This window comes from Cricetulus griseus, chromosome 4 (genome assembly GCF_003668045.3).
Source record: "Cricetulus griseus strain 17A/GY chromosome 4, alternate assembly CriGri-PICRH-1.0, whole genome shotgun sequence".
NCBI lineage: Eukaryota > Metazoa > Chordata > Mammalia > Rodentia > Cricetidae > Cricetulus > Cricetulus griseus.
The window spans coordinates 227,482,937-227,498,904 of record NC_048597.1 but is presented as its reverse complement, the minus strand read 5'-3'; the positions used below and the strand labels follow the sequence as shown (position 1 = coordinate 227,498,904).

Below are 15,968 nucleotides of genomic sequence, written 5' to 3'. Positions count from 1 at the left end.
GCAAGACTGCTGAGTCCATGAACCCGGGTATTTTCCAAGATCCTGGACAGGCTAGGCACTCAACTGGGCATGTGTGTGATGGGGAGGGTTACCAAGTCCCAGAATGGCTTTAGATGCCATAATTATAGGACAAGGGTGTTGGTATAAAATATAGAATTTGTAAATTATAGGAAGAGTTTCACACAGGAAGCATAGGTCCCTGGTTTGATTGTCATCTTCTGATTCCAGAGCGCTCTCTGGTCAATCCCCACACAGTCATGGTCAATGCAACAGCCTTTCCAGCAGCTGTCAGCCCAGCAGCCTCACCTTCCGACTGCCTGTAGAATGCTGAGTCACTTCCGGAAATGCTCCCTTCATTCTCCAGGTTCGGTTCAAAGGGTCCCCCTAGAGAGAAGAGCACAGCCATGGAAGGTCTCTGATGAACAAGGTCGCGCCGTGGAGCTGGTGCACGACCTACGGAGATGAAGCCTGCCGCCTTGCCAATGGTTTGATGGGATCGTCAAATGCTACAAAGATCCAGTCTTTGACCCAACGTTTCTCTTTGCACAATGTTTTTTTTTTTTTTTTTTTTTTTTTTTTTTTTTTTTCACAATGGTTTTTAGTGCAACTTTACCATAACTTCCTTCCAGTATCCTCTGCTTTGGCTTAGAGTATATTTTTCTTTCCAAAGTCACCATGAACTTTGACCCTCAACCTGACGGTACGGGAAGAACCCACCCTCGTGTAGTGGGTTAATGTATCCTGGAAGTGTGGTTATTCAAGAGTGGGCTCATTGTGAATGGTCCCTCTTCCATTCTTGGTCTTTCAAGTGTGACCTGACATTTTACCTTCCACCCGGGATGACACAGCAAGAAGGGTCTTGCCAAGGGGCTGGAAAGATAGCTCAGTGACTAAGAAAGCTTTACTGCTCTTCCGGAGGACCCAAGTTCCATTCCCAGCACCTACGTCAGGAGGCTCACAACCATCTGTGACTCTGGCTCACGCATGAGCTTGTGAGCATGTATGTGCGCGCCTGCGCGCACACGCGCGCGCGCACACACACACACACACACACACACACACACACACACACACACACACACACGGGAAAGGTGGGGTGGGGAGGGAGAGAAGCTTTTCCAGGCTTTCAAACTCCCAGCTAAAGAGACTTTGACTCTTTCTACGCTGCCTTGTGGATTCTGATACAGCAGCCTCCGTTGGACTAAGATTTCTCTGGAGCCAGTGCTGGTGAAAGGCAGAGCAGCGGGGACAAGACTGGGGAATGTTAGGCCATTTGTGTGACCTGTTTGTGTGACCTTCAGGAAGCCCAGCCCTCTCTGGCCCTTGACCTCCCTCCTTCCCAGAAAAACAGGCACACGGATGGTGCCCTGATGTCTGAAATGGCAGCTCACTCATCTTTAGATGGAGGGCACGCAGCTATCCGAACAGCTGCCCGGAACAAATGGTTTAACTGTCACCCTTGTCTACCACAAAAACGTCCGTGTACTGCAAGCTGAGAAAAATTGAGGTAAGCCTCTGTATTTGATCTCATATGGCTGCTGCTGCTTCTCTCAGTCAAACACACCGTCCTGTGAGGCTTGAAAGAGTCTAACTAGGACCACAAAAGGCCCTGACGACTCTCAAATGCAATGCCTCCATCCTGTCTCCCCGTTTTCTGTGCGGCAGATGTATTTTTAGATGAGACACAGCAAAGAACTCTTTTTTGAGGACACGACAATGTAAAATGATGATGGTGAAAAGCTGCAAATAAGCTGGACAAGGTCTTTTCTTTCCCTGATTCTCGTGGATAAAACGCATTTACCCGCGTCAGCAGTGAACAGCGCTAGCAGAAAAAACACAGCTTCATTACTGAGGCAAGCTGTTCACACGCTCCACAACTGCTTCATCCTCCTGGCCGTCTTCAGAGGAACCTGGTTGTCCTATCTGTCTAAACACGATGTAGGTGAACTTTGCCCTTTGGGCTTCCCGAGGACACCGACACTCTTGTGATTTTTCTAGGATGCTGGATTCTGAGTCTGGTAAGCAGAACCCGGGCTATGAAGAGTGGCTGTGCCCACTCTCAGGATATAGAACTGGCATCATCTCCACCGGGAGAGGACTTTCTGGTGTCTTGTCATCAGGGGATGACAGTTAAGGGTCGTTTCTAGGTGCTGGGGGTGTTGCTCAGTGTTCAGAGCGCTGCTGCAGAAGCCTGAGGGCCTGAGTTCAAATCCCTAGGGTCAGAGGCTGGACACGGCCTCGCATGCGTGAGACTGACTCCAGTGCTGTGGGAACCTAGGGTCAGTGTAAAAAGCTGGACACCGCCTCGCATGCGTGAGACTCCAGTGCTGTGGGAAGTGGAGACAGGAGAACTAGTGGGGCTTGCTGGCCACCAGACTAGTTCCAGGTCAGTGAGAGATCCTGTACTAAGGCAGTAAACAAGGCTAGAGCAGGGAACATGATGTCTTCCTCTGGCCTCACACACATGTGCACAGGTGTGTGTACACAATGACTTGTAAGAGTCCAAAATTAAAACATCTACAGTTTGCTGAAATAGTTTGATCTTCCAAGCTTTCAACATGTCTAGTCCAGTAGGGAGGCCCAAAGCCCATGAGCTGGGGCTGGAGAGATGACCTGGTAAAGTGTTTGCTGAGGACCTGAGTTCGGTTCCCAGCATGAAAAGCTGAGCATGGTGGCATGGGCCTTTAATCCCAACACTAAGGGTTAGGGGAGAGGGTGTTGGGGCAGAGATAATTGGTTCTCTGGGTCTCCCTGACCAGCTAGTCTAGCCTACACAGTGAGTTTCTGGCCTGTGAAAGACCCTGTCAAAAAACACGGTACATGACTCTTGAGGAATGACACTGGAAGCTCGCCTCTGGCTTCACATGCATGTGCACACATGTGCTCGCACATCCATACACACGTGCATTCACACACACACACGTATTCATAAAAAAACAAAAAAAAAACACGGCACTCCCTGCAGCCTCCCCAAAAAGTTCCTCTGTCCCTATGAAGAGTGTACACGCCCAAGAACGGGGCCTCCAAGCCCAGCCCTCTCTACTGACTCCCAGCCACCCAGACCTCCCGGAGCAGCAGGCAATGGGGTACCTAGGATGTCAAAGCAGGCTCCGCTCTCCAGACGGTGTTTCCTGTACAGGTTCTTCAGGACCTTGGCGCTGCCGAAACGCTTGAAGCGGCTCTTCACATTGCTGTAGAACCATTCCAGAGACTGTGTCCTCAGAAGCCTGTGAGACCAGACGGTTAGGGCTGCAGAGCCAGCCGCTACCACACCCAGGAGCCCCCTCCACAAAGAGGTGGCATCTGTGCCTCAGCCTCTACACACGGGTCAGGCCTGGCTACTGCCTCTGGCTATGGAGAGCAGTGGGTGAGGCTGAGCCCGGGGCCTGCAAACACTGCCCTGGATGCTTTGGGGACCTGCTACCTGTCACCATGTGTGTGGATCCAAGCAGGCCTTCTCTGTGATGGGGACTTTGGTGGGCCAAGCCTCAGGAGGTGAGTGAGGCTATCAGCCACCAGTTGGCCAGAGATACACTGAGGTTTCTGGCTGAGAAGCCAGACCCGTCCAAGTCTCCCCAGTGAGTGTGCCAGCAGGTACTTTCTAGTCTGAACCACTAACTTCTGTGTGTCTTTATTAATGTAGAAAAGCTAACTTGCAGAAACATCTGTTTAACAATGGGCTTTACAGCCAATACTCTTATCGTATTATCAGCACTTTTGATCCCAGCTTGGAGAAATAAAAAAAGAACCAATGAGCAGGCAAAAGGCTTGAGACTTATTCTCAGTCAGTGTAAAGCACCATGGGAAAGCGATTTTTCCGGTGAGCAAGGCAGCTGTGGTGGTGCAGACATCGATGTCTGGTAAGAACAGATTCTAAAACCCTTCTGCTTGAGGAACAGCTTTTGTTACTTTTCTTATTACAAATGTAAAAATACACATTTCCTTTGGAAAATTCAGAAAAAAAGAATATAAAGATTTCCAAATTGAAAAAAATAATCCAAATTCAACCAAGGAACCAGCAAACATGGGATCTGTGTGTGGACAGTATCCTTGGGTTAGTGCCTGGTCTACAGAAGCCCCGTGGTGTTCTTGCATGTTAGGCCTTTTGCTCAATTCAAAGCCAGAGCAACAGGAAGCCCCACAAAGCAAAGAATCAGAAGAAAATCTAAAATAACCATATTGTTTCCCTTTAAAAATCCAACACATAATGGCACACAGCAAACTGTTAAGCCCTTCAGTGAGTTGCTTGTGTGAGCACCTCCCTAATTTCTGTTTACACAGCATGACTCGGCTGGTAAACATGGTGTGTTTTCATTCCAAAACAGACTAGCTTCCTAATTCAAGCTGAAACAGAGAATCTCATTACAGCCTCACCTAGGAAGCACAGATGGTAGAGTGGACTTAAAACAGCACAGCATTCTTGTGAGGACGAGGAAGTGCCCACACAGAATTAGGAAGTCAGGTGTCCCCAGGTCCCCACCCCAGCAACACAGGGCACCTCCGAAGTCCCTGGATTTCCCTGCTTAGGGTGGGGCTGGTCTTGGGGCCAGCAGCACTTTCTCCACCTAGAGGTCTGGTAGAGAAGTGCAATCCAGCAAGGCAGGGCTTGGTTCAAATCCAGCCCTGCAGACCCCTCTGCTTCCCAGGTGGAGCTGGTGGCAACCAGCATGGGAGCCACCAAGAAGCTCCGTGTGGAGGCAAACCTCAGTCATCCACTGTCTTGTTAGGCATGCTGGGTTAAAATTTGCATTTTAGAAAAATTCTCAGAAGGACGTCACAACCTGGAGACCAAGGACCTAGCAAAATTTACTGGACATTTTTAAAAGTGGAATGGTTATCTTGTTTTAAACTTTGACCACAGGAGACAGGGCCAATAACCCACCTCATTCCATCCCGTTCTTCTAAGAAAAATGAATTAGAATGGATGACACATAGTTACAAAGATGAACAAAATAATTAAAACCAAACTCTCAAACACAGGTGCAGTAGTTACAAGAAAAGGACATATCAGAGTACTATTGGTGCACACTTAAGTCTTTACACTCAGCCAGGTTCACCAAGTGACCCCTGCGGTGGCGACATACTGACACTCCTTCTCAAACTAAAGAACGCCACCCTTCAGACCCACGCTCAACCTCAAGGCTGCCTCCACCACACACTGCTAAGAAGGCAGAAGTAAGTGGAACCGAATAGAGACTGAAGTCTGCAGGCCTGTGAAGTGTTTGCCCCTAGGAAACAGGAAACATTTCTGGGGATCCCTTTGCATTATTGAGGAAGTGCCGCTGTTCCCCAGAATGTGACTAGCCTCTGCTGCCCATGTGATCGAGAATCACTGATTTCTCTGGGTCTTCTCTTCCTTATGAGGCACACTGACTGACCTAGTGTGCTAGCAAACCAGCTACAGACTTTGGATATGGTAACAGCCAGGAAATGGTGAGTGCTTTTTCTTTTAAAGAATTAGAGGTAAAGATGGGTGTGGTGGCAGAGCAAAAATAAAAAAATAAAAAAAAATCGATTTTCTCTTATATGGACACTGTTAAAAATGAGCGAGAAGGCCTTTGGTCTATTAACTGAGGCCCCAAATCCCAGAATTGACATCAGTTTGGGATGCTGGTGTGTGGCCACAGGTTTCTCTCCACGCTTCTTCTGCCAGCAGAGACCTGAGGAGCCCAGAACATGCTGGCTGGGCTGTTATCTGTTGATGGTGGCTCACATAAGCAGCTCAGTATTGAGGAGAAGCCCAAGAGACAGCCCTGCTACCACCCTCGCTCAACCCTATCTATTCTGGAATGATTATTTCTCAACAGCTCCCTGGACACAGTGTCCTTGCAAGAAACTCAAAGGCTTAACAACAGGTTTCTCAAAACACAAACTGAAACCTAAACAACAACAAAATCTTCTCTTTATCCTGTCTCAGTCACTGTTCTATCGCTGTGAGGAGACTCCATGACCAAGGCAACTTACTGAAGAAAGCATTTCATTTGGGGGCTTGCTTAGAGTTGTCGAGTTAATTCATGACCACCATGGCAGAGAGCAGACAGGCATGGTGCTGGAGTAGCAGCTGAGAGCTTTACATCCTGATCCACAGGCAACAGGCAGTGGGGGTGGTGTGCAGACAGACAGACAGATACTGGGCCTGGCATAGACTTTAGAAACTTCAAAGCCTACTCCCAGGGACACATCTACACCAACAAGGCCACACCTAATCCTTCTCAGTTTATCAACTGGGGACTAAGCATTAAATATGGGAGCCTCTGTGGGCCATTTTCATTCAAACCACCACAAGCCCGTACAACGAAAATCATAAATACACATCAGGTTAATAATGATGACGTGACGTAATGCAGGGGTCCCAGATGGCATGGTGACTTTTCAGAACCTGTTATTTATTATCAGCCTCCAAACTGTTATATCCAAAGCCCCTCCTCACTCTTTGACAGGATGTGGGTATAATCACTAAACAAAGGCGAACAACAGACTCAACAGGAAAAATACCATTCAAGTCTTACATCGTCCTTTACCTCTTCTGAAACTCTGTCTTACTATGTGGCCTGGGGCTAACCCTGAACTTGAGGTTCTCCTGCCTCTGCCTCCTGAGTTCTAGGATCAAGCGTGCACCACCCTGGTTGGGCTTCTTACATTGCATCCCAATAAAGAGTTAGTCTTCATTTGGTGGTTCTGAAAGGCAGTCCACTCTGCTACTTCAAGCCTGGCTGATTTCCACGTGCAGGGCCCCTCCCAAATGTCCTTGCCTCGGCGGGTCTGAGTGAGGTTTGAGAACACCGCTTTGGCTTTGAACACTTCCCAGGTGAGATGGGGCTGCTGGCCCAAGGACTGCACTTTGAGGTTTGCTGAGCTAGAAGATAGCTTGACAGGTCCTGACGAGCCCGGAAGACAAGGGCACGGCTGGTTTAGAGGGAAATGTCTCTGGGAAACGTCACGTGGGTGTTTCTGTCACTGCTGTGTTTGCAGAGGAAGATTGCTATGTCTCCGACAACCAGAAGCTCTGAAACGCCACACCAGAGTTTATGTTTTTGAAAAGTTCAGATGAGCAGACTCTGGGCAGAAAAGAACAACTTGGATGCTGGGACTCCTGAGGTGTCACTGAGAACGCGCAGGTCTAAGTAGCTAGGAGGCTCGGTTGATAGGTGACAACTGCCATTAATGTGAAGCCATTTGCTAAGGTGAAGAAGTGGGAGCCAACAAAGAGCAAGAGGGAAGGAAAGCCAGGGCTAGAGGCGAAGACGCCTGTGACGCCCACAGCCTCTCCTCATGAGTCCTCACCTGCTGCTTCTCCTGTGACGCCCACGGCCTCTCCTCACCTCACCTGCTGCTTCTCCTGTGACTCCCACGGCCTCTCCTCATGACTCCACCTGCTGCTTCTCCTGTGACTCCCACAGCCTCTCCTCATGAGTCCTCACCTGCTGCTTCTCCTGTGACGCCCACGGCCTCTCCTCATGAGTCCTCACCTGCTGCTTCTCCTGTGACGCCCACAGTCTCTCCTCATGAGTCCTCACCTGCTGCTTCTCCTGTGACGCCCACAGTCTCTCCTCATGAGTCCTCACCTGCTGCTTCTCCTGTGACGCCCACGGCCTCTCCTCATGAGTCCTCACCTGCTGCTTCTCCTGTGACTCCCATGGCCTCTCCTCATGAGTCCTCACCTGCTGCTTCTCCTGTGACGCCCACAGCCTCTCCTCATGAGTCCTCACCTGCTGCTTCTCCTGTGACGCCCACAGTCTCTCCTCATGAGTCCTCACCTGCTGCTTCTCCTGTGACTCCCACGGCCTCTCCTCATGAGTCCTCACCTGCTGCTTCTCCTGTGACTCCCACGGCCTCTCCTCATGAGTCCTCACCTGCTGCTTCTCCTGTGACGCCCACAGTCTCTCCTCATGAGTCCTCACCTGCTGCTTCTCCTGTGACTCCCACAGCCTCTCCTCATGAGTCCTCACCTGCTGCTTCTCCTGTGACGCCCACAGTCTCTCCTCATGAGTCCTCACCTGCTGCTTCTCCTGTGACTCCCACGGCCTCTCCTCATGAGTCCTCACCTGCTGCTTCTCCTGTGACGCCCACAGTCTCTCCTCATGAGTCCTCACCTGCTGCTTCTCCTGTGACTCCCACAGCCTCTCCTCATGAGTCCTCACCTGCTGCTTCTCCTGTGACTCCCACAGCCTCTCCTCATGAGTCCTCACCTGCTGCTTCTCCTGTGACGCCCACAGTCTCTCCTCATGAGTCCTCACCTGCTGCTTCTCCTGTGACTCCCACGGCCTCTCCTCATGAGTCCTCACCTGCTGCTTCTCCTGTGACGCCCACAGTCTCTCCTCATGAGTCCTCACCTGCTGCTTCTCCTGTGACTCCCACAGCCTCTCCTCATGAGTCCTCACCTGCTGCTTCTCCTGTGACGCCCACAGTCTCTCCTCATGAGTCCTCACCTGCTGCTTCTCCTGTGACTCCCACAGCCTCTCCTCATGAGTCCTCACCTGCTGCTTCTCCTGTGACGCCCACAGTCTCTCCTCATGAGTCCTCACCTGCTGCTTCTCCTGTGACTCCCACGGCCTCTCCTCATGAGTCCTCACCTGCTGCTTCTCCTGTGACGCCCACAGTCTCTCCTCATGAGTCCTCACCTGCTGCTTCTCCTGTGACTCCCACAGCCTCTCCTCATGAGTCCTCACCTGCTGCTTCTCCTGTGACGCCCACAGCCTCTCCTCATGAGTCCTCACCTGCTGCTTCTCCTGTGACTCCCATGGCCTCTCCTCATGAGTCCTCACCTGCTGCTTCTCCTGTGACGCCCACAGTCTCTCCTCATGAGTCCTCACCTGCTGCTTCTCCTGTGACGCCCACAGTCTCTCCTCATGAGTCCTCACCTGCTGCTTCTCCTGTGACTCCCACGGCCTCTCCTCATGAGTCCTCACCTGCTGCTTCTCCTGTGACGCCCACAGTCTCTCCTCATGAGTCCTCACCTGCTGCTTCTCCTGTGACTCCCACAGCCTCTCCTCATGAGTCCTCACCTGCTGCTTCTCCTGTGACTCCCACGGCCTCTCCTCATGAGTCCTCACCTGCTGCTTCTCCTGTGACTCCCACGGCCTCTCCTCATGAGTCCTCACCTGCTGCTTCTCCTGTGACTCCCATGGCCTCTCCTCATGAGTCCTCACCTGCTGCTTCTCCTGTGACGCCCACAGTCTCTCCTCATGAGTCCTCACCTGCTGCTTCTCCTGTGACTCCCATGGCCTCTCCTCATGAGTCCTCACCTGCTGCTTCTCCTGTGACTTCCACAGTCTCTTCTCATGAGTCCTCACCTGCTGCTCCTCCTGTGATGCCCACAGCCTCTCCTCATGAGTCCTCACCTGCTGCTTCTCCTGTGACTGCCCACGGCCTCTCCTCCATGAGCCCCACCTGCTGTTTGTCACCATCAGCACCACACTGTTATATCCAAAGCCCAACAAAACCAAACTCCTCTAGTTACTGTGACAATATTCCTGAAAATGCAGCTTCAGGAAGGAAGGGTTATTTTGGCTCACAAGTCAAAGGTACAGACCATGATGGCAGAGAAGGCATGGCCACAGGCTCACCAGGCAGTCAGGAAGCAGAGAGAGCAGGGGCTCAATTCACTTGTCTTCTTTTTTTCAGCCCAGAGCCCCAGCCCGTGGAATGGTACCACCCACAGTGAGGAGTTAGGATGGGCCTTTCCTCCTCAACCCAATCCAAAACCTTCCTCACAGATGTGCCCAGAGAGCAATGACTCTAGAGTCCTATGACAGTGATAGTCAATATTCACCATCACTGGAAGGTGGGTGAGAAACCAAGGCTGAAGGTGAGGCAGCTAGTGAACGGAATCCTGAGCTGTGAGAGCTCCAGTCCCCAGGTCTCCACGAGCCACACACACAATGGGCACAACACACTCTGCACTTCCTAAGTGTCAGACAAGCGTCTAAGCAGTTTAAGATTAACCTTTTAAGGTTAACAACAGCCCTGCCTGCGGGAAGTCCTTCATCCCCTTGTTCCCCAGAGGGTATTAGGGTATTAGTGGGAGGCAGAGCCAAGCTGTAGGCCCAGAGCCTGTACCATCAGCTCTGCACTGACTCTTCGTATATGGAACTGGAAAGAGAGGAACAGTTAGCCAGGCAGAGAGAGACATGTGGCTCATCCAAAGTCAAGGAGGAAACAACAAACCACCGGCCAATGGATGCTAGCCAGTGAGCTGTCACTCTCTGAGGGTACAGGCGCTTGCTGCCAAGCCTGACTCCCTGAGTTTGATCTCCAGAACCCATATGCTAGAGGGAGAGAAAAGCCTCATACATGTCCTCTGGCCACACATGTGTGCCATGGCATGAGCACGGGGACTCACATGTGCGCCATGGCATGAGCGCGGGGACTCACATGTGTGCCATGGCATGAGTGCGGGGACTCACATGTGCACCATGGCATGAGTGCGGAGACTCACATGTGCGCCATGGCATGAGTGCGGGGACTCACATATGCGCCATGGCATGAGTGCGGGGACTCACATGTGCGCCATGGCATGAGTGCGAGGACTCACATGTGTGCCATGGCATGAGCGCGGGGACTCACACGTGCGCTATGGCATGAGAGCGGGGACTCACATGTGTGCCATGGCATGAGTGCGGGGACTCACATGTGCTCCATGGCATGAGAGCGGGGACTCACATGTGTGCCATGGCATGAGAGCGGGGACTCACATGTGTGCCATGGCATGAGAGCGGGGACTCACATGTGCACCATGGCATGAGCGCGAGGACTCACATGTGTGCCATGGCATGAGCACGGGGACTCACATGTGTGCCATGGCATGAGTGCGGGGACTCACATGTGCACCATGGCATGAGAGTGGGGACTCACATGTGCGCCATGGCATGAGAGTGGGGACTCACATGTGTGCCATGGCATGAGAGCGGGGACTCACATGTGCACCATGGCATGAGCGCGAGGACTCACATGTGTGCCATGGCATGAGCACGGGGACTCACATGTGTGCCATGGCATGAGCACGGGGACTCACATGTGCGCCATGGCATGAGAGTGGGGACTCACATGTGTGCCATGGCATGAGAGCAGGGACTCACATGTGCACCATGGCATGAGCGCGAGGACTCACATGTGTGCCATGGCATGAGCACGGGGACTCACATGTGTGCCATGGCATGAGAGCGGGGACTCACATGTGCTCCATGGCATGAGAGCGGGGACTCACATGTGTGCCATGGCATGAGAGCGGGGACTCACATGTGTGCCATGGCATGAGCGCGAGGACTCACATGTGTGCCATGGCATGAGCACGGGGACTCACATGTGTGCCATGGCATGAGAGCGGGGACTCACATGTGCTCCATGGCATGAGAGCGGGGACTCACATGTGCTCCATGGCATGAGAGCGGGGACTCACATGTGCACCATGGCATGAGCGTGAGGACTCACATGTGTGCCATGGCATGAGCACGGGGACTCACATGTGCGCCATGGCATAAGTGCGAGGACTCACATGTGCTCCATGGCATGAGAGCGGGGACTCACATGTGCGCCATGGCATGAGAGCAGGGACTCACATGTGCGCCATGGCATGAGAGCGGGGACTCACATGGGAACTTAAGAACTTCCATCAGTTATATCCTTGGGAAAAGTTACTTCTCAGGGCTCCTCTGACACAATGGGATAGACAAAGCCATCACTCCTCAAGGAGATGGCTAAAATCCCAAATTCAAAGCAATGGAATAGAACAGAGAACATAGAATTGCACCCACCTGTTCTCTGCAGCCAACTACCTCTGACAAAGGCACCAGGAACACACACCAGAGAAAGGACAGTGTTGGGCAACCATGCACTGTCCATACCATGCAAGACTGGTATGAAACCATTGTCTCAGCCCATGAAACTCATTACACACCTAAGGGAATAACCCAGAACAGTGAATCCACTAAAAAGCAGAGTTCCCATGATGTTATTCTAAAGAGATACAATCAGCAAACCAAAAGATGCCTGCCTGCCCACATTTACTGCGGCACAATCCATTACAGTCAAGATCTGGAATCAAATGAGATGTCAGTCAATGGATGAACAGATAAAGAATGTCAAGAATTTGCACAAAATCAAATATTATCCGGTCATAAAGATGAAAGCCTGCCATCTGTGGCCACATCAAGCAAACTGGAGGGAGTGCCACTAAGGGACATCAGCCAGACACAGAAAAACAAACACTGCAGGTTCCCACTCACGTGGAAACGAGACTTGATTTCACAGATGCAGAGAGAACACAAGTTAAGAGGGGTGTGGGGAGCAGACAGAGCTTGTATAACAGGTCCAATTACACAGGAGTAGTAAGATCTAAATACGTCTGGCACAGTCAGCTGGCTGTATGCCACAGCAATTGATTACATATTTTATAAAGAGCCGGGTGTTGAAGGGGTGTTGAAGAGTCCCAATACAAAGACGTGATAAACATTTGAGGAGACAACAATGCCGAGGACCCCAGTGTGACCATTACACACTGCATATTAAATCGGCAGCCTGTGTTCTATACACAAATGTATCATATCAATTAAAAGTTTTAATAAAAAAGAGGGGCCAGTCTGAGACTGATCTGTGCAACCCGCATGGTGGGAGGAGAGAACCAATCCCTGAAAGTTGTTCTCTTGCCTCTACACATGCACTGTGGCATGGGTGTGCCTGCATACATGCATGTGTGACACACATGCATGCACACAAATAATAATAATTTAAAAAATGAACAAGAGGCAAAATCAGAATGATCTTATAAATAATTTATAAGAAAGGTTCAAGAGCTGAAGAAATGGCTCCATGTTATCTGCTGGTACAGATCTTGCCAGGACCAGGGTAGAATTCCCAACACCTGTATTAGCTGCTCACAACTACCAGTGGCGCCAGCTCCAGGGATTCTGGCGCCCTCTTGTGGCCTCAGTAGCATATGCACTCATGTGCACCCACCCCTACCCCACAATACACATAATTAAAAAAATAAAATAAAATCTTTAAAAAAACACACACAAAGTCTATATTTTGGCTATTGCTGTAGAATTTTGGCAAGGTTCTCAGTCTTAGAAACTTCCAGAAAACCCATGGGGCTGGTGTGTGACAGGAAGAGGAGCTTGGTAGGAGTCTAGGGTCCTGCATTATTACTGTACAAGCTAAGACACAGTATGATCCATGAAGAATCAGTTTCAAGACTAGAATGGGTGTGTGTATGTCTAGGACCTTTCCTTTTATAACTTACCTGAGTGCTATCTCCCGGCTTGGGCACGGCAGGGTATCCTCTCTGCCCAGGCTATTCTTAGGCTTGAGGCTGCTACCCCAGCCTCTATCATCTTCATCCATCAGGTAGCCTGCATGACTCCCGCTCCCCCCTCCGTTCTGTGTGGTTCTGTCGAGTTTGATTTAATTAGACCTGGCAGCTGTCAAGCCTTTTAGTCTCTCCCGGTTTTGGGAGGAGGGTAACAACCGTCTGAGTACAGCTTCTTCTCTACCCCCTGGCTTATGCAGCAGACCAACTCTTACTCTTTATTCAGCAGAAGGAACCCGAAGTAACGGATTTAGTCACGTGGATCTGGAAAGGTTTAGCTGCTGTGGTTTCTACTTTTGAGCTAAGGCAGCTCGGGCAGGAGAGCGTGTAGCCTGCTGCTAATGAGTAGGATCCTCAGAGGTCGTTAGCAAAACCAGCCAGCACATACACTCTCCTTCCCTCATGTGGCCTTGACAACACGCCTTTATCTTCAGAATACATTTGTATCTCATCTCCAGGGACACGGGTGGGTGGCACTGGCTAGGGCTCCCTTTGGTCCTAAGACGCTGATGTGTGCCTGGTTTGCTCCAAGAGAATCTCCAGATTTGTATTCAAAGTGAACTTCCCTTCATTCATCCAAACCCAACTAACAACAGCAGTAAACCACGGAATGAGGTGTTTCTATTGAAAAGGAAGCCCTGGCGGGCTGCTGGGAGAAGCTGGCTTGTTTACTGCTCTTATTGTCAATTCTCTCACTGTACCACTGTGCAAACGAGAAAGCCAGGGCTGCTCCAGCAAACAAGTAGTGGTAGCATCATGAAGACTTCATGTGAATTCATAGTAAAATGCTTAGGTTGGGGTGTTGGGGCGGCAGTGAGTTACTAGGAGCCTCTTACCGATTGTCTGTCACCTGCCTACCATTGACTAACTTCCTTTTAGTTCAAACAAATTGTTTTGTGAAAACAAGGGTCTACTGGTGGAGAGCCTGGCCCTCTTTTTGTATGGTAATTTTAATAAGTGTGTGTGTGTGTGTGTGTGTGTGTGTGTGTGTGTGTGTGTGTGTGTATGTGTGTGTGTGTGTGTGTGTGTGTGTGTATGTGTGTGTGTGTGTGTGTGTGTGTGTGTGTGTGTGTGTGTGTGTGAGTGTGTGTGTGTGTGTGTGTGTGTGTGTGTATGTGTGTGTGTGTAAGTAGGGGTCAGTTCTGGGTGTCTTCCTCACTTATTTCTCACACTATTTTAAGAGACAGGGTATCTCACTGAACCTGAGATCACCATTCAGCTGGAGTGCAGGCCAGCAAGACTCAGGCATCTGCCTGTCTCTGCTTCCCCAGTGCTGGGTTTATAGGTCAGACACTGCACCCAGATTTTTATGTGGGTGCTTGGGCATTCAAACTGAAGCCTTTGTGCTTTTATGGCATGTGCCCTGCCAACTGAGCCACCTCTCCAATTCCCTCAAGAAACAAATAACAGATCACAGGATTTAATATTTAAGTTTTCACTCACCTCTGGCTACCATTCCTTCACTCTCCCACCCAAGGCTAAGTGTGGTGGTTTGACTGAGAACAGCCCCCACAGGCTCATATGTTTGAATGTTTGGTCCCAGTTAGTGGAGCTGTTTAGGAAGGGTTGTGAGATGTTGTGGAATAATCTTTTTGTACACTGTGAAAATTTTCGCTTGGATTGTTTAATAAATAGCTGAACGGTCAACAGCTAGGCAGGATTTTTCAGGGCAGAAGGGACCACTGGGGAGGAGAAGGACAGAGACCGGAGTTGCTAGCCAGAGATGGAGGAAGCAGGAAGGCAGCATGGGCCATACAGAGTAAAGGTAATAAAGTCATGGGGCAGAAAGTACATTAACAGAACCGGGTTAATTTAAGTTATAAGAAAGAGCTAGTTAGGGCTGGGCGTGGGTGGTGCACGCCTTTAGTCCCAGCACTCGGGAGGCAGAGGCAGAGGCAGGCAGTTCTGTGAGTTCGAGACCAGCCTGGTCTACAAGAGCTAGTTCCAGGACAGTCTCCAAAGACACAGAGAAACCCTGTCTCGAGAAAAAAAAAAAAAAGAAAAAAGAAAAGAAAGAGCTAGTTATCGTCTTTCAGCTATCAGCTAGGCTTTCAGAATTAATTATAAGTCTCTGTGTCAGTATTTTTTTTCTTGTGAGCTGGTGACTCCCCCCGCCCAAATCCACCACAAGGTGTGGCCCTGTTGGAGGAAATGTGTCACTGGGGGTGGGCTTTGTGGTTTTAAAAGCCTACAATTTCCTCTCCATCTCTCCGCTTTCACCTTTCAGGAAAGATGTAAGGTTGCAGAGACTGTCTCAACACCATGCTTCCCACCTCATGACCATGGACCAACCCTCTAAAACTGGAGGCACGGCCCCAAATAAATTCTCCCTTTCATAAATTGCCTTGATCATGGTGTCTTCACAGCAACAGGACACAACTTCACAGGACAGTGCCCAAGACAGTGAGCAATGTGACAATTATCCTTTACGCACACACGAGGTGCTTGCTCTGCAGAAGTGACCACTCTGCCTTGAGGTTCTCACAGAAGACCCCCCCCCCCCCGCCCCCAGACACCACAGCCAGCATGTTTCTCGCTCCTTTGTGGGCGCTCATGAATACATCACTTGATGACCATTCTGTAACTTATTTAACCTGTGCTGTTTACTAGTTGGGATTCTAGATTGTTCTGATTTGCTATTACATCAATGCTTCAAGAACCC

At 50.3% G+C, this 15,968-nt stretch overlaps 1 protein-coding gene across 3 annotated transcripts in view; it reads right to left on the bottom strand.

The window, feature by feature from the left end:
• Myrip (myosin VIIA and Rab interacting protein) overlaps window positions 1–15,968 on the bottom strand; it is a 145,235-nt gene that overhangs the window by 56,441 nt on the left and 72,826 nt on the right. For 2 of the 3 annotated variants that reach the window (XM_035444643.1, XM_035444645.1), the window contains exons 3-4: window positions 3,091–3,227; window positions 307–384 (exon numbers count right to left, since the gene is read on the bottom strand). In XM_035444643.1, the coding sequence (XP_035300534.1) occupies window positions 307–384; window positions 3,091–3,227 (215 nt within the window). Of the gene's footprint in view, window positions 1–306; window positions 385–2,301; window positions 2,305–3,090; window positions 3,228–15,968 lie in introns of all 3 variants that reach the window. The other variant, XM_035444644.1, reaches the window with a different exon arrangement.